Source organism: Vidua macroura, chromosome 16, assembly GCF_024509145.1.
Source record: "Vidua macroura isolate BioBank_ID:100142 chromosome 16, ASM2450914v1, whole genome shotgun sequence".
Lineage (NCBI taxonomy): Eukaryota > Metazoa > Chordata > Aves > Passeriformes > Viduidae > Vidua > Vidua macroura.
In genome coordinates, this window is record NC_071586.1 from 6,443,380 (window position 1) to 6,460,575 (window position 17,196).

At 44.0% G+C, this 17,196-nt stretch overlaps 2 protein-coding genes across 5 annotated transcripts; one reads left to right on the top strand and one right to left on the bottom strand.

The window, feature by feature from the left end:
- Positions 1-876: 876 nt before the first annotated feature.
- On the top strand, positions 877-6,432 carry NUBP1 (NUBP iron-sulfur cluster assembly factor 1, cytosolic). 2 transcript variants are annotated; one of them, XM_053991821.1, is made up of 11 exons: positions 877-967; positions 1,047-1,148; positions 1,283-1,419; positions 1,625-1,693; positions 2,220-2,252; positions 3,105-3,195; positions 3,363-3,517; positions 4,572-4,682; positions 4,805-4,907; positions 5,601-5,684; positions 6,263-6,432. In XM_053991821.1, the coding sequence occupies exons 1-11, from the start codon at positions 922-924 to the stop codon at positions 6,313-6,315; spliced, it is 984 nt and encodes a 327-aa protein (XP_053847796.1). In that variant the 5' UTR covers positions 877-921; the 3' UTR covers positions 6,316-6,432. The 2 variants fall into 2 exon arrangements, with proteins under 2 accessions (XP_053847796.1, XP_053847797.1); XM_053991822.1 differs by lacking the exon at positions 1,625-1,693.
- Positions 6,433-7,018: 586 nt separating this feature from the next.
- TVP23A (trans-golgi network vesicle protein 23 homolog A) lies at positions 7,019-16,827 on the bottom strand. Of its 3 annotated transcripts, XM_053991825.1 has the most exons (7): positions 16,527-16,768; positions 16,375-16,454; positions 12,352-12,496; positions 11,314-11,403; positions 9,556-9,681; positions 7,813-7,942; positions 7,019-7,435 (listed from the first exon to the last, which is right to left on the bottom strand). In XM_053991825.1, exons 1-7 carry the CDS (start codon positions 16,533-16,535, stop codon positions 7,371-7,373), a joined length of 645 nt encoding a protein of 214 aa, XP_053847800.1. In that variant the 5' UTR covers positions 16,536-16,768; the 3' UTR covers positions 7,019-7,370. The 3 variants fall into 3 exon arrangements, with proteins under 3 accessions (XP_053847800.1, XP_053847801.1, XP_053847799.1); XM_053991826.1 differs by having other exon boundaries at positions 16,375-16,827; XM_053991824.1 differs by having other exon boundaries at positions 7,019-7,432; positions 16,375-16,769.
- Positions 16,828-17,196: the final 369 nt, after the last annotated feature.

The following is a 17,196-nucleotide window of genomic DNA, read 5'->3' on the forward strand; positions in this document are numbered from 1 at the left end:
AATTGGTCAGAAATTGAGACTTCCAACTGTGCTCGGATCAGGAAAATATCTTTTTTTCCAGCACCTAGGCTGTGATGTTAGGAGCAGAAGGGAGGACAAGGCTGTGCTCAGGCACCTATGGGAGAAAGAGGGAGGGAGCAGTGACTGGGATAAGGTGGCCAGGAATAGGGTCCAGATTGCATCACCAGCTAGTGCACACTTCCTTGGTTTGTAAATTATTTTATTATTTTTTACATACCAAGCACAGCATCTTAATTGCTCAGAAGTTGATTGGCCAAGTTAAGGCAGTATAATCTTCCAAATAAATGTACCCATTAAATTAATGGAGATGGTCTATCAGCAAGATACAGATTTAATATACTCAGTATTGCCATGAAATACCACGCGATTTTACCGGAACGATACATAATCTGGGAATGAAACTTGTGAAGCACAACAGCCAAGCGCATTACTGTGCAATGCTTCCCTCGGCCGCGGGCCAGCGCCGCGCCGGGAGCCGCCTCAACGCTGGAGCGCGGCTCCTTGCAGCGGCCGAGCGGGGCACGGCCCCGGGCGGGCCGGGAGCGCCCGGCCTGCGGGACCGCTGCTCCGCGCCGGCCCTTGCCCATCGCTGCTGCCTGAAGCAGCTCTAGGGCGCGGGCTGGCCGCAGGGCCCGTGACCGCGGGGCAGAGCCCGCCGGGCATCAGCGGAGCCGCGACAGAGCTCCGGGGGGGCACGGGGCTCCCGTGGTGTCACCGGGGCCCTCACTGGTGTCACCGGGGCTCTCGTTGCGTCACCGGGTCTCCCCCACTGGTGTCACCGGGTCCCTCACTGGTGCCCCGGCTCACCCGAGCCCTCAGCGGCAGCGCCCCCGAGCGGCAGGAGTTGGGCACCGCGGGTGCGAGGCCCCGCCCGCGGCGGCGCGGAAGTGACGCAGCGCTATGGCGGAGGCGCCGGGCGCGGCGGAGGCGCCGGGCGCACCGGAGGGTGAGCGGCGGGGCCGGACGGGGCGGGACGGGCTCCCCGCCCGCGGCACTCGCGGCCCAGCTCTCGCTGTCCCTTGCAGAATGCCCCGGGACCGGCAGCGCCCAGGCGGGCAGGGCGGCCGCCTGCCAGGGATGCCCCAACCAGGGGCTGTGCGCGGCAGGCGCGGCCGGGCCGGACCCGGGTGAGTGCAGCGGCCGTGGCGGGGGCGGCTCGGGGGTCGCGGTGCCGGCTCGGGGGCCGCGGTGCCGGCTCGGGGGCCGCGGTGCCGGCTCGGGGCCGCGGTGTGGGCGCGCTGACGGCGCGGTGTCTCCGCAGCGGAGGCGGCGGAGCTGCGGGCGCGGCTGCGGGCGGTGCGGCACACGGTGCTGGTGCTGTCCGGCAAGGGCGGCGTGGGCAAGAGCACCTTCAGCGCCCTCCTGGCGCACGGGCTGGCGGCGGACGAGACCAAGCAGGTGGGCAGGGGACGCGGACAGGACGGGCGGCGGGGGGCAGGGCCGAGCACCTGCGGGCAAGTACCGATCGTGTGCCCCTGCTCGTTAAAGTTTGACTTTCCAGGATGAGCCCTGCTGGAGTGATTTCATTGCGTGAGATCACGTTTAGAGACAGGTCTGTGCTACCTTATTTCCAGTGGGGCAGGTTGGCTGGTTTGTTTTCCAGGTTGCTCTGCTGGACATAGATATCTGTGGGCCATCGATTCCTAAAATTATGGGTCTAGAAGGAGAACAGGTCAGTGAATGCTCAAACATCTTGTTTAAGGATTTTTTTTTTCTCATATTTTCATTAGCATATTTAGGATTTTTGGATGTAGAGCTTCTAAAAGGAGTGCATAATGGGAAATGTGAGGCGGTGGTAGGGAAGTGAGGTGAGATGGAGAAGTTCAGTATAACATATTTTGCAAAAGAGTCATCTGCTTTTAGGATGAGCAGTTCTGCAAACCAACTTTCATTGCATGTCAGCCACATAGTGCTGACTACTTGAAACTTGAGTAGTATTAGCATGATGCGCTTTATCAGCCCTGGAATATTTCTTACAAATGCAAAAAGTAATGAATAAACTTGCATAAGGGTTGAGCAGTTGTTGTTCACTTATTAATGGAGATCTGGTGCTCCTGCATTTTTACCTCACCTGCCCCAGTGCAGGATTGTTCCTGCAGGCAGGAGAGCTCTTTGCCCAGGTTTGACTTATGTTCATGTGTTGTGTAACATCTGTATTTATTGCTATTGCAACTTTTGTGTATCACTTCAATTTTCAGGTTCATCAGAGTGGATCTGGATGGTCTCCAGTGGTGAGTTGATGCAGCTGTTTCAGAAAGTTCATTGGGTGTGTTGGGGTTGGGCACCATCTTCTACAGTGAAAAATGAGTGAGGGAGGAGCAGGGGGTACTTTTGTTAATTCTTCCTCTAATGACTTAAATACCCAGATTCTATAGAATCTACAGATATAGGGCATAGAATCTACAGAGTCTGTATGTCCAGATTCTATAGATCTATATGACCTATATCCATGTTCTAGAGAATATCTAGAGAATGCTATGGAATGTATATCCAGATTTTGTAAAATATAGATCTATAAAATTGAGATGCATATCATATAGAATTGGGATATAGACTGTGTAGATCAGAGCGTTAAAATACTGTATTTCTAAAATTGTTTTATTACCTTGTGTTTACTGACTTTGCAATATGGGCAATAAATATAAGTTACTCAGGTTTGTTGTTTTGGGGTATCATGCAGCTGTAGTGTGTCATCTTTTCTGTGACAGCCAAGAAGTATCTTGCACCCAAGACAAACATTATTAATCTTTTGAATATGCAGAGAAGATTTTGCAGTAGTGTTGGTTGTCTAAAGATCCTCTGTAGTGTGCATGCTTTTAGACAGGCAGCTGGTGCTGAAAGTTGCTTTTATCCTTCCATTGTCTCTAGTGATTCCATAAACTGCTGTAACAATTTCATTTTTTCAGTCTTAGTGTAGTTGGTGAGTGTTGCACAAGATGCAATTTTTAATGCCCTGTGATAAAAAATAACTACCTTTATTTCATTAATGTATTCCTCCTCATTTGCTTTTTCTGTAAAATAGGGCTTCAGAGCTGGTTTCTCTACTCTTGCTTCACTGTTTTGTTTCTCTACTTCTCTTTCAGTATGTTGAAGAAAACTTAGGTGTCATGTCAGTGGGGTTCTTGCTTAGTAGTCCTGATGATGCTGTCATCTGGAGAGGACCAAAAAAGAATGGTATGTATTGAGTGTTTCCAATAGTAATTCACATACTTGAAAGGTTTCAAGTGTGGAAATATCATGAACTTGTTTAGTAATGTAGATAGGGTAGTTAGCTAAGACCCAGAAATTTGAAATACAGGAAGATACCTTTTCCTCTGCCACATTCTTATCCTTTCCTCTAGGGCTGATCAAGCAGTTTCTGCGTGATGTGGACTGGGGTGAAGTGGATTACCTGATCGTGGACACGCCCCCAGGAACATCAGATGAGCACCTGTCCATCGTGCAGTACCTCAGCGCCACCCACATCGACGGTGCTGTCATCATCACCACCCCCCAGGTATGAGCCAAAATTCCACCAAGGAAGCATCATGGCAGTAAAAGGCAGTCCTTGGGTTCCAGGCTGTTGATTTCACAGAAATCTGAGGGAAATGACTTTGTTGTGTTCCCCCTGCAGATGGCTGGTCTGTGGGTTAGGTGGGTGTCTCAGTGGAGCTGGATGGGATCCACATGGGTCACTAAGCCACAGCAGTTCACAATCTAAAGCTGTTGAGACTAGTGTGATGAAAAGAAATGTAGTGTTTCACTTCCTCCTTCAGAATCAGACTTAACATTGTTGTGGATCTGTACTTTACTCACCAATAGCTTAATGTTCAGAAGAATGTTTGTAAGTGATAAGCTGTGCACTCTTTGACACCTGTGAAGTAGCCTGTCACCTCCAGGTGACCCACCATAGCAGGCAGCTTTGTCATGTGCATTTTTAAAAGAGAAATCAGCCCCTGGAAAGCTGAAACTAAAAACACACCCAGTTCAAGCAGAGGTTTTCATATCTGGTTTGGAACAGAACAGGAGATCAAACTAGTGCGTGATATGAAGTATTTCTACAACAGCAGAAAGGATAACACGTAAAGGAAGCAAAGTGTTGAGGATAATACCAGAGAGGTGGTGAAAGTGGAAGGGAACAGGAGAATGAATGAGGTGAGTCATATATGTGAAAACTCTGTGGAAAGGATAAGATATTTTAAATTTAATTGGAAAAAAGGTAACTAGTGTAAGCCTAGTGGTTCTTGTCTTCATTCTGTGGAGAATACCAAGGGTCCTTCTGTAAGATGAAAATGTGAAAAAGTTGCATTTAAAGAAGATATGAGATGAACATAGGACATAAAAAACATAAATATGGGTAAATCTTGACTAGAGTCAGATTTCAAAACAGAACCACATCCAGTAGGCTTGAAGTGTTGTACCTGCTTTGTTGATAGAGCTCATAGCACAGGTTTATGTTCCTAAAAATATTAAGACAGCGGTAATAATTCATTGTAAAGTAGCTCTAAGGAGGTAATTGAATGGATTCAGCATGAAACAGTTGAAATACAAGGGTTTGCTAATATTTGTAGGAAGTGTCACTTCAGGATGTTCGGAAGGAGATCAACTTCTGCCGCAAAGTGAAGCTGCCCATCATAGGTGTTGTGGAGAACATGAGTGGCTTTGTGTGTCCCAAGTGTAAGGTAAGGCTGGCTGTGTATTACAGTGTCCTTTCCTTGGCATTGCTTGGATAGTAAACATTGCTCCAAAAATGCCTTTTTTCTCAGAATTGCAGTATTTTAATCTGATTTTCATGTTGTCCCAGAATGAATCTCAGATCTTTCCCCCGACTACTGGTGGTGCGGAGAAGATGTGCCAGAACTTGAGTGTTTCTCTCCTGGGTAAAGTGCCTCTGGATCCACAGATAGGTAAAGTCACTCATTGCACTGCACTTAAAGCAAGTTGTTCATCCTATAATGATGTTACTGCTGGAAAACCCTGATAGGGGCACTGATGTCTCTTAGCACTTTTAGATAGAATGTTTTTTTGAATCAAAAGTCACTGTAACTATGACTGTAACTTGGTGTGGAATGTGGGAAGTGCTGGGGTAATTTCCTTAACTTTTCCTTAGTCAATTAAGATTACATGCTGCATCTTTTCAGCTTGTAATCATATCTGAAATACAACACGTCTTTCTCTTTGATGTAGTCACCTGGAAATGCAGACTGAATGAAATCATAACCACTTCAAAGAAGAGTATTTTGTAGATGCTAAGAATTAAAACCAGTGCTTTAACTTCACTGTTACTGGCACTGCCCAAATTCTTTTGTGAGTCATGAGGAAGTGTGGTTCTTTGCCTGGTAACTGTTACCAATTAATACCTGAATTAATGACATTGAGGAACAGCTCAGTACTCCCATCTGAAGGTTTCTGCTAGTACTATTCCTCTGTCAAACTGTACACTGTATTTCTAGTCCTGTTACTGACTTCAGGGCTTCCTAAAAGGAATAGATGCAGGTGGCTGTTTGAAAAGGTGTAACTAGAACAGGATAAAGGCTAAAAAAAGAAAAGCTCATCTTTTCCTGTTGCTTTTTTTCTGTGTTTTTTCTCTGTCCATCAAGGAAAAAGTTGTGACAGAGGCCAGTCTTTCTTGGCTGAAGCACCCGAGTCTCCAGCTACAGTATCTTACAGGAATATCATTCAAAGTGAGTCTGAGAATCACTGTGCAAATGAATCCCCTCAGTTCCGAGCACTGCTGCAATACACAAAGGTGTTACACAGGCTTGTGTTACTGGCCACAAATAATAAAATCTGGAGAGAGGCACAGTAATTCGGAAAGTAGCAGGTGCGAAGACTGTGTTTGCTTCTGGTCATCACTTCTGACTGGCTGCTAAAGTGATAACAAAATTGTACTTGATAACTGGTTTCAACGTTTGACTTCAGAGAAGTCAGACTTTCATTTTCAGAGATGGGTTGTCCTTGTGCTCAGAGAAACCTTCTGAGGCTCTCGAGCAGGTGTGTGGAGGGGTGTTCACCATAACCCAGTGGCAGGCAGCTGACTGACCAATGCCTCCACTTCTAACTGTAATTACACAAAAACCCCTTGCAAAATCTCCCTAAACAGCTGGCACTGTGCTGTTTAAAAATAATCCTAAAGCCACTTTCAGTGTAAGGAAGGCCCAGCTTCAGATACTTGTACTCTCAGGGGACAGATGCAGCAACAACAAACTCCTGATGTACAACTGAAATAGTACTTAACATTACTTTTTCTCCATCTTTGCAGGAATTCAGGAATACTGTGAGCAACACCATTTGCAAGAAGAAAAGATAATGTAAGCTGTAAGTGGAACAAAAGTGTAGTTCATGTTTAATTATAGAAAAGTAACTTATGCCTTGATTTATTAAAGGAATGTATTCTTTTTGTATATTGCAAATAAATTCTTAATATAAAGGCTCTAGCCTGTGCTTTTTCCAAAAATTCAAGACTCTTGTAGTTCCTCCCTCACTAGAAAGCTGTGAAAGTGAGTCTGCATCTGGATTGTCAAGTGCATTCTGCCTCCAGTGTCATGGTACCAATAACCTGAGTGTGAAGGTAGCAATTGAAGAGGTGAGAATACAACACACATTTTACTTAGGAGGTTAAATATCAAATATGCTGGGTTGACAGTGGAGCGTGTGCAGCAGCCTTTGTTCTGCCTGCTGCACAAGGGTGAGCTATAATGCCTCTTCCCTTTCCCTGAATAACATCATTTAAGTGTCTCAGTGGAAAAGACCTGTGTCTAGAGTGAAAGTATTATAGCACTACAGTACAAGTGCACTGCTTTATTTATTTTTTACAAGTATCAAAATAAGATTAATTTTTTAACTATACAAAACTGCCAGCTTCACACAAGTAGTGGGTGAACATGGTTCATGACTTCTGTTTTCTTCTATTTGACCCTCAGCCTGAACATTAAAAAATAAACATTCAGTATTTTTAATAATGAAGAGACCCTTTGGAATTGTAAAGCTCTGAAAAATCAGTATTTTGTACAAGAAGGAAAGGCAGTTTGGTTTTGTTTATTGTAGTTCCAAAGTTAAACCAATTAGCATTGTATTTTCATTACATATAATTTCTGGTTAAGATAATCCAGCAGTTTGAGGTTAGCTGACAACTTTGCTGAAAGCAGCATGCCCCTTGTAAACCATGAGCACTATCTGTGCTCCCTTTTTGGTGAAGCTTTTAAGTAACAAAGGCTTTAAACCTGCCAGGATCTAAAGACTCAAACACAAATGACTTTATTTCATGCAGGCATAATTCTAGAAGAGCTTTATCTAAATATCTTCCCATGAAGAACAGCTTTCATTAATTACTTTTTTTACTGCTCATCCTTTAGCTCTTCCTTGTTTGGTTACCTAAATCCTGTCTTCCCACGTTCTTCAGTGCCATCTTCTGAAATTCTCCTGCTCTGTCCTGCTGAAGGAACAGAGCACACATGGCTGTAAGCATAAGCTGGGACACAGGGATCTTTTACGAAAGCAGGGAGGTGTCAGCTGGAAGCCTGAGGGTTGAAGACGGCTCTTCCAGCCCTGCTTAAACAGAGGTATTGGATATATAGCAACTCCAAGGATTTAACTTAAGGACATTCTTCTGGAGCTTGGAAGGAGCTCAGTAGCCTTCCAGACATGGAGCAAAGTGACCTGGGATTATGGCTCTTCCATGTGAAACTGCCAGAGAGGCTTGGTCAGGATCACCCTGGACTTACTGAAGGACCTGACACCCAAGAAGAGCCAGCACTAGCCCTGAGAGGCAGGTTGGCTGTGGTACCCCATGGGCTGAAGCTCAGTACTCACTCTTGGGAACATCGGTGGTGCCAAACAACCTTGAGGTTACCCTGCTGATGGTTTTTTGTCCCCCTAACTTGCAGTGGATGTAGCCATATAAATTAGCAGTCTGGAGGGAGATCCCAGCAATCACGAGAGCCTGTGGACAAACAAGAGTTCAGCAGGAACAAATCCATGGCTGTGCATTGACTGCGTAGGATATACACGTGTGTGTGTGTGTGTGTGTGTGTGTGTGTGTGTGTGTGTACACACTATCCAGATAAATGTGCTGTAAGAGAGGGACATTATTCCCAGTCATAAATGGCCTTCAAAGACATCCAATCATGTCAAACACAGTAGTTCCTTTCTACAAAATACTTCTTTTTATCAAAACACCAATGCTAGTTTTACCATTGTGTATCTTGAAAGGCTTCATTACTTTCCTAAAAGCACTTACTCAGAAAAGGACCTACTCAACAGATTCCAGAAACATTTCACTTTTTTTAAGCCCCATTTGTATCTAAAAGTTTTACATCCAGATACATGGCAGGCCTGTTCAGCTGATGAACAACTTATTATAAACAAATAAGATCTGTAATTTACAGATTTACAAAGAGCATCCATAGATGGATTCCCTATCTAGCATTGACAGGCAGTGAAAATAATTGGCTCCTTTTGTAGTACTTTAGGTTTAGCAGCAGGTGGAACCAATCTGACTAATGCAGTAACTTATAAAAATGTTTCTCTTAGCCTTCAGAATCAGTTTCCCAGAAGTGATTTTATTTTTGTTTGTGTAATTTGCCTTTTACAAGCACCTGGGCAACCTTCCTCCCGTGCCAGTTAGAGTTCTGTCTCCAAGCAGGTCTTGGCTTAGCAAACAATCTCTGCTTTTCAAAAATAAAGGTGGAGCCATGAACAAAGTGTGCTGGTTTAATTTTAACTATTGCTTGTTTAGGGGTACCAGAAAGCAGTTAATGATTTGCAATTGATTCATGCCCATAGCTGAATTTCTTGTTTAATTGAATAATAATATGCAGTCTTGGCTGCTGGTGGTTATGTAGCTACACATGTTGGAGGTGCTTCTTATCTTTTATCTGAGCATGGCTGGGAACTTGACAGAGTGAATAGCATGGTAATTAGTCAAGCACTTAATGTTTACAGGGGAAAATGTGAAGATTTCATAGACAAAAGTATCTTAATGTAATGCAATATATGGGGTAAATTTCCTCTTGTATTAAGAAAAAATTGTGTTGGGTTTTTTTTTAAGTAGATGACTTATAAGTAGAGCAATTATAAAATACTTATAGCTCAATTTATCAAGGTTTTATGAGCTAACAATGCTGGTTCTTTCAAAAGGAAATGGTACCAGAGATCTAAAATCCTTACTTTTAAAGGTACATTTAAGTTCCCAGGAGACCTGAAAAGCAACATCACTGGTTCATTTTTTGTTCTCTCCTGTTAGTTTTATTTGACTGAAATAAGTTGGGGCAGAGTAAGCTGCTGCAGTTAAACAGCAGCTCATCATTTTGCCCACCACTTGAGGTTCTCTGGAGGAAAGAGTTAACCCAGCAGATAATCCCAAGAGATAACCCAGCAGAAGTGCAGCTAAAAATTACCAATCCATTCCAGAGTTCAAGCCTTGACTGCAGAAAACTCCTTGGGATTCTCTGAAGCTGCTGGTGAAATTTTTCTACTGTTGAAAATACTTGGTTCAAAATTAACAGATCTGTGTTTTCCCTGTGCTAAGATTGTTTTCAGCACCCCCTGACTCACCAGCCATTTCAGCTTCAAGGAGAACAAGGTGCTAAAGAAAAATATTGTCCAAATCACTGGGCAGATGATGAGACCAAGCCAGAAGATTCGGGCTTCAGCTTCAGTTGAAGCAGCTATTGTAGGCACCTGGAAGAAAAAATTGAGACTTTTAGTCACAAAGTCAAAACCCACAATAAATGACAAATTAACAGAGGAGGAATATTTCACTTATCATGTGCACAGAAGAAGATTAACTAAGAAGAGAAGTAGCTCATGCCCAGGGTCCTTCCTGATGCCCTACTGTACACAGCAGCATTTTCATCCATAGGATTTATCAGTTGGTTGTAGTTCAGACTGGAATTCTTATAAAAATGCACATTTCTGTACATTTTGTATCTTAGCTTAATTTATATCTTGCATTAAGCTTATTTTCCTATTATATAAACTATTACGTATTCCTATTATATAAATAGTTGGGTTTTGCTTCTGAGCTCTGCTGACATTCCATGAATTAAGAACTGTGGCTTTGAAAATGCCTCTCATGTCATGCTGGAGTTGGGCACACTAACTGCAAGGGGCAGCCTTATGCCCCATGATCTGTCTGTTCTTCAGGGAGAGCAGAAACTTCAGAGCAGGCTGCAAAGCCCTGCTTAAAGATTTCTTCTGGTCAGCATAACTCACACATCTCTATCTACACTGAAGGGCTCATCACTCATCACACTTAAGAAGAAAAAAAAAAAAAACCCTAAAGTAAGAGAATTGTTCAGAAGGCTCTGATCTTTCCAAAATTCAAAATCTCACTCCAACCCTCAGACCAATCGATGACCACTTGTGCCAATTTCTGAAACAGAAGCATCACAATTGGAAAAGAAAACCCTCTGGACTCTTGCACTCTGAAAAGAAAAGCTTTTTAGTTAATTTTTCAATATATTGAATTTTCCATGTATTCTTTCCTGCAGGGTTTCCTCTATCCTGTCTTCAGGCCTCCCTCAGACTGAGAGGAAGCACATTAATTTGTGTTCTGTGCTGGGGCCACGCCGGAGCCGCAGCCGAGGCTGCAGAGGGCACTGCAGTCCCGCACACCGGGACAGCACCGGCACAGCCGGCCGGGCTGGGGACATGGGGACACAGCTGGAGGGCTCCAGAGAATGTCCCAGTGCACAGCACCCAGGCTCAGTGGGGCTGCAAAGAGAATGTCAGCAAGGGAAAGCAAAACCCTGAGTCCTGACTCCGGCAGTGATGCCAAATGCCATTCTTTTGTGCTTGTTTTTCCTCCCCTCAGTGTGTTTGGGGGGCACTAGCAGTATCAGAATGCTCTGTGATCCAGGTTCTCTTTCCCACTATATTCCATGAAGGTGAATAAAATATTAACTTTAAAATACTAAATCTGAACTATTCTGCACTGCTTTTCATGTTGGTCTTTCCTGAAAAGGATTCTGTGTTGCAATTATCTATGGAAAGATGTGTTTATTATAAGATATTCTCACTAGAAAATAAAATAGAACTACCAGAAACACTTCATACCTATAGCACCATGCTATGAATATTTATTCTGATCCATATGCTGACAATGCTGTGAGACCTGTTTTGCCCTGAATGCTTCCAGGATGTGACAAACAGTGCTTGCACCTGGATACTGACATTGTTTTCTATGGAAGCTGGATAAAAAGTAACTGTTACAAAGGTGCTCTATTTGTTACTTTGATTGACTTAGTATCAGCTTTACAAATTTCCTATGGATTCTGTTTGCCTTGTGCCTGCTTCTATTAATATATTTACCTTCCTTGCTTCAAACACCCAGTGACTTTTTCCATCTTCATCAATCTGGTTCCACCAACGCAAACCAACCAAGAGTCTTCCTGTCACATTCTAGTGATGAAACCATTATTTGTATTAATCAGTAGCACAAGTCACTTGTCAGTATAACAGTTAAAAATAGGAAAAATTTAAAAGACAAGCATGTTCAAAAATCATCTTCTTTTATCTAATACAAAAATTACTTCTAAAAGCTGTTCCAGCTTGAGTACAACAGCTGTTAACGATGGGTGAAATTACAAATTTAGAGGCCTCTTCTCTTTCAATATGATAATAAGCACAATAGCACTTACTTAGACAAGAAATTATAGGTTGTGTCTTTTTCAAGTCAGTCAGTTGGATAAGCACCCAATAAACAAATTTCCTCAGTAAAAGAGGAATACTGAGAACAGAAACACACTGAAAAATGGGAGATTAATGACAAGCAAGTAAGCTGTGTAGGATCAGGGAAACAAACCAAGAAAATATTTCTGCACCTGGATGAACACCAGAAGCTTTCAGAATACTGGAGGTGCATCAATGCTTCCCTTCTACAAAACAAAAGCCTTGCTCAACATGTGGAAGCCCTGGATCCTGGGCTGGCCTGATCCACCTGCCTCATGGGATTAGGGCACCAGAGATACAGCTGGGCTTTCAGGAGTCTTCTGCAGCAGCCCCTGCTGTGGGGTCTGGGCACAGGGTTGCAGATCTTTACATCCTTGGGCATCCATTGCTGAAAGCCAGTATTACTTTAATTTTTTAATTTATTTGTTTAAGGAGGAAACCATGCAAATCTACCTATGGTAAAGCAATTTTCTCACCATATTAGTAGTCAGCCATAGAAAACATGGTGCCAAATAACTAACATATGTGAACATCTTCATTAAAATGGGCTAGACATTTAATAAATCAACAGATTGAAATATTTTTGTCACTTCTGTCATAATACATATTTCAATTTTTTTTTGTTTTAATTAACAACAAAATAATTCCCAAGGTAATTACTATTCAGGGTCATCTTACCTTGACAGACCAAAAGTCAAAGGATAGAAGGAGGAGAATAGTGACAAAACAGGCAACAAAGCTGTTGCTGAACCAGTCACAGAACAAGTAGGTAACAACAGCACTCACTCGGAAAAACAGGTGGAAAAAGGTGGCCAGTGGGTGCCTACAAAAAACACAGTGCATATATGAGGTTATGGGACAGGAGGGAATGTTACACTGCTTGCTGACAGTGTAGCACAGGGCAGCTATTTCAAGTTTATAATGGTATTTTGGTGTGCAGCTGCTATTATTTCAGTGTTGGTGTATATCTTCATTATCAAACAGTGGTATTTTCAATAGCCAAGCTTCAATCTAAAGCTAAAAGACAAATGTGGTGTTCCTGTCAAAACTTTCTCAAAGACAGAACAAAACATTCACCAGATTCTTTGGTCCTGTGTGAAGGAATTTAGTGGTTGTGTGCAACACAGTACCATAAAATCCTTGTTGTTTCATGAAATGAATCAACATTTGAAAGCACAAAAGAATTGAGAGAGCTCTTATGCCTTTCAGAACAGCTTTGAAAACAAAATATGAACGCTAAAAAAAAATTGTAGCCTTTTGCTATAAGACAAAATTAACTTTCATATTTAATGTCTAAACCCAAACACTTCCTTTTCGACAGGCAGAATGATTTAGGAATCTAGCAGTTCTTCTGAATTATTGCTTATTAATTTCACTAGTATTTATGCTTTGCTCATTGAACAAATTTTTGTCTGTAACAAAATAAAGAGAAATTTCAGTGAAAGAAATAACTATGTGACATGGAATACTGGCCTGCACAGCAGGGTGAGGGGGCTGGAGAATGCTGTAATGAGCACAGTACAATTTTCAGGATAATATGCCAAATAAAAATCTTACTCTGTGCAACTGTTTGTGCTAATTAGTTGAAAGTGAGAATTAACTACAAGCTCTTGTAGTTCAGTAACTTCTTCCTTGAAGCTTAGAGAATAAAATATCTGAATAAGATATTTAAGTCAACAATTGTTTCCTTAAGCTCCTACACCTCTGTGACCAATTAAGAGTAGAATAGCCTATTAACAAAAGTATGACCTGGGGCGTAATCAACTATTTAACTATTAAATGTTATTCTATTATTGTGTTTAATAAAATAAGACATATAATATACACACAATTGCTTACTATAAACTTAAATTATAGCTATATAAGTATAGTAACTTTTATAACTTCAATATCCTTGTTGTTATATTATTACTCTATAGCTGATTAACTGTTCTGGTGTTTATCTTTCTCCAGTGGTAATTGTGTGTTTGTAGTACTACACATATGAGTGGAGAGGGAAGAATGATGCAGAGGTGTAGTTTATATTTACTCCTGGTCATGCCCATGTGAACTTCAAACTTTCCAAAAACTTCTGACTTAGAACTGAACATGTGACATTTTAAGCAAAGGGGCTTTTTCTGCTGTAAGCAGCCAGGTGGGTGGAGTGGATATTGTGAACTGGCTAAAACAGACAGGGCCTTGCTGCTTCGAGCCTTGATCTGGGTCAAGAAGATGCAAGAGACAATTACGGAAGTGGTACCCTTGTGTCCAGAGCAGCTTTCATATATCACAGCCCCAAAGCACACCAGGGTTGCCTGAGCTTTTCTAATGGATCAGTGCTTCAAATGTGGCAGTAACTTTGGAGAATTCATGTTTCATTTTGGAAGGCAGATTAAGCAGTATTACTGGATTACAACAGGATTACTCTTTGGATGCTGAATTTGTTCCAGTGTCAAACACTGAAGGGTATTTACTAACAAAAAAAAAAAAAAAAAAAAAAACAAAAAACCAAAACAAAACACATGAGCAGGAAGCTGTCATTTATTACAGTGCTGAGCACTTACTGAGACTCTGGAAAGGATAAAGGAAATTACAACTCTACAATGGCTCAACTTGGCATAAATTTGCTCCTGAAAGAACAGCCACCCACTTGCTTGGCCTTCTAGTTTTCCTGTTGCATCTAAACATCCATGTGATGTAGAACTGGAGCCTCAAGGCTCAGTGATTGCCATTTAACTTGTTACAGTAATATCTGTTCAGTTTGGGAGCATGATGCCTGTTAGGACAGGAATGAGCTGTAATCAATTTAGTTGCATCCCATGTTAAAGAATCAAGTTTGGGTCAGGCCTAAGCTGTGCCAGTGTATGCCAGGGAATTACAGGAGAATCACTCCAAGGACCTGCTCAGAAGTGCCACGGCAGCACTCTACATGCTGCCTTTTTTTTTCCTTTTTTTTTTTTCCCTGTCTGATAATTCAAAATGTATTGAGGCAAATTTTGAATAAATGAGCTCTCTTTTTTTTCCTTGATCATCATGTTTCCTGGCTGATTTGTAAAAGAAGCAATCATATGCTCCCAACTTCCAAAGTTCTGGTACTGCAATCATTTTCCAATTTCTTAGGAAAGTAGCCACTAACCTTTTGCTTTTAAGGAGCCCTTTTGCACATCAGAGAATCACAAAAGCACAATTTGTCATAGCCTATGCAAATTCTAACCAAGTTCAAGATATATGAAATTGGAATAAAGTTAAAGACAAATGACTGGAACACCTTATTATGCCCTCTAATAAGATAACAAAATTTGCAGCTCCTAGGTGACTTCCAGGCTCATTTGCACAAGATTCTTCAGAAATATAAAAACAAACGTGTGTGACCAGTGTAAGCAGTTTCATTTCTGCATTCTATAGCAGACGAATTTTCAATACTACATCATCTTTTAATATTGTCTTGAGGGCCAGAAAGAAGAGCTGTCTCTAATGAAGCCACTGTCTACACAAAGTGGATCACAGAATAGTACAGTTTGCTGACACTTTATCTATGCTGTGTTACTGAGTAGCATGAATCAGGAGGAATCTCTAAGATCTCTAAAGTGCTGCATGCTGTGACCTCCTAGAAACATTCCAGGGTGATTTCACTTCATGCTCAGTGTAGTCTGGTCCCTCAGACAGAATCTGTGGCTCATGTGATCAAAGTACTTCTAAGCTGTATTTCCCAGCTTAGTTGAATCCTTTATGCTATGTTCTCCAAGACTGCAGCAAAATATAAACCTTCATTTAAAATGTGTGCTGCTGCTAAGGTGTAAAACCAAGGCAATTCTGGGAAGGTTAATCTTATGTCAGGGCTGCCTCAAGTAGAGACAAAGTCCACAACAATGCTTCACCAGACACTTGTAAAAGAGTAATTATATTGTAAAGCTACATGATTGCTTTTTATCTCAGATAATGTTGTGTCAGGTTTAACATCTATATTTCTTTGTTCACATCTACAAGAAATATTATCATTGGAATGGACCAGACCAAACTGGGGCAAGGCAGAGAAAGCAATCTAAATCAAAGCTGATTATATATGTTATTGATCAGTGCATGCCTAATTCCTTTTGACATAAAACTCTTCCTTTCACAATCTTTGACTGGAGATTGTTCAAAAGCCACTGATTGAACAGCTCTGTCACCTGGGACCTCTGTCTGGCCAGAGCTGCAGAATGACACCTCTCGTGAGGAGCCCAAGCTTGGCCTGACACATGAGATGCGTTAACGGGCTGGGTTTTCTCAGGTTAACGTCTACAAGCACAAGATATTTTATATTCCACACAGCAGTAGGAATCCCCGCGGTAGGAAAGCATGACAGTTTTACCGCAGCTATCTGGCTGTTCAGCCAGGTGTTCACTGCAGTGCCTGAGCACTGCTGCACAGCGGGCTTTGCTGGAGCTGAGAGTTGTCTCCACTGCTCCAGCTCTAACTAAAGCACGTCTGCTTGGGGTTTGGGATGTTGGGTGTGTCAGGTTTTCATTTCCAGCGACCGGGTGATGCCGGGCAGCGGGGCCCGGCCTCGCCTGCTCCAGCCCGGGCATCTCCCGGACAGAGACCCCCCCCAGCCTCCCCGGGAATCCTGTTCCAGCGCTTGACCACCCTCCTGTAAAAAATGGGAATGAAGTGTTTAAATGGAGTTTTCTGCACACCGGAACAGCCAGGGCCGCCGTGATGCTGCGGCCTCCGCGCCGTTACCTGATCCGCGCTTTCCGCAGCGCCAGCTCCTCCTCGCTCCCGAAATCCAGGGACACATCCTCGGTGTCATCCACCAGCGCCTGCGGCGGGAGCCCGTCAGCGCGCACGGCCCGGGGCAGCCGCGCCTCGCCCGCAGCGCCCGCCGCCCCTACCTGCTTCATGCCGGCCGCGGCTCCAGGCCCGCAGCCGGCCCCGGGAAAAGGGGCCGGGCTCCGGCCGGCCCTGCGTGGCTGGAGCCGGGCTGCCCCCCGCCACAGCCCGCGGCGGCTGCGCCTCACCGGGCACCGCCCGGGAGAGCCCGGGGACACCCGCTCGTCCCCGCGGCCCTGGAGCGGGGCTGGCTGCAGCAGCCACCTCCCGCCGCGGGCCGGGGCCAGAGCGGCCGGGTGGGCTTCAGCAGCGCGAGCGGCCCCGGGAGCCCCGGCCGCCCGCCCCGCGGGCTCGCCACACGCACCGGCCGGGTCAGGGCCCCTGGGGTCTCATACTCGATACAAAGCCTGAAAGGAAGAGGGAGTGGAGGGAAAGGTGAACGTAGGTGTATAAATATGAGAGCACACCTGCTGTCACGTTTGGCGCACGCCCACAGCCGGCCAGTGCTGTCCCCGCTCCCAGTGGCCCTGTGCCCGTGTGGGGGGCCAGCCCTGAGGGCAGGGGTAGCGCCACAGCCCCGTGCCTGTGCCGCTGTCGCAGTGCAGGTAACACGGCCCCTTAGGGCGGCTGAGGGCACTCGGTTCGTTCAGCCTGGAGAAGAGGAGACTGAGGGAACACCACAGTGTGGTCTTCAGCATCCTCACAAGGGGAAGTAGACGGGAAGACACTGAT

Bases quoted from the DNA above. Each gene is read 5' to 3' on its own strand.
- NUBP1 (XM_053991821.1), top strand. From the start codon at position 922: ATGGCGGAGGCGCCGGGCGCGGCGGAGGCGCCGGGCGCACCGGAGG. The intron at 1,149-1,282 runs GTGAGTGCAGCG...GTGTCTCCGCAG, and splicing joins CGCGGCCGGGCCGGACCCGG to CGGAGGCGGCGGAGCTGCGG. The intron at 4,683-4,804 runs GTAAGGCTGGCT...ATGTTGTCCCAG, and splicing joins TTGTGTGTCCCAAGTGTAAG to AATGAATCTCAGATCTTTCC.
- TVP23A (XM_053991826.1), bottom strand. From the start codon at position 16,535: ATGAAGCAGGTAGGGGCGGCGGGCGCTGCGGGCGAGGCGCGGCTGCCC. The intron at 9,682-11,313 runs GTAAATATATTA...TTTTTCTTCCAG, and splicing joins GGGTGTTTGAAGCAAGGAAG to GTGCCTACAATAGCTGCTTC. The intron at 7,436-7,812 runs GTGAGTACTGAG...CTGTTCCTTCAG, and splicing joins CACCACCGATGTTCCCAAGA to CAGGACAGAGCAGGAGAATT.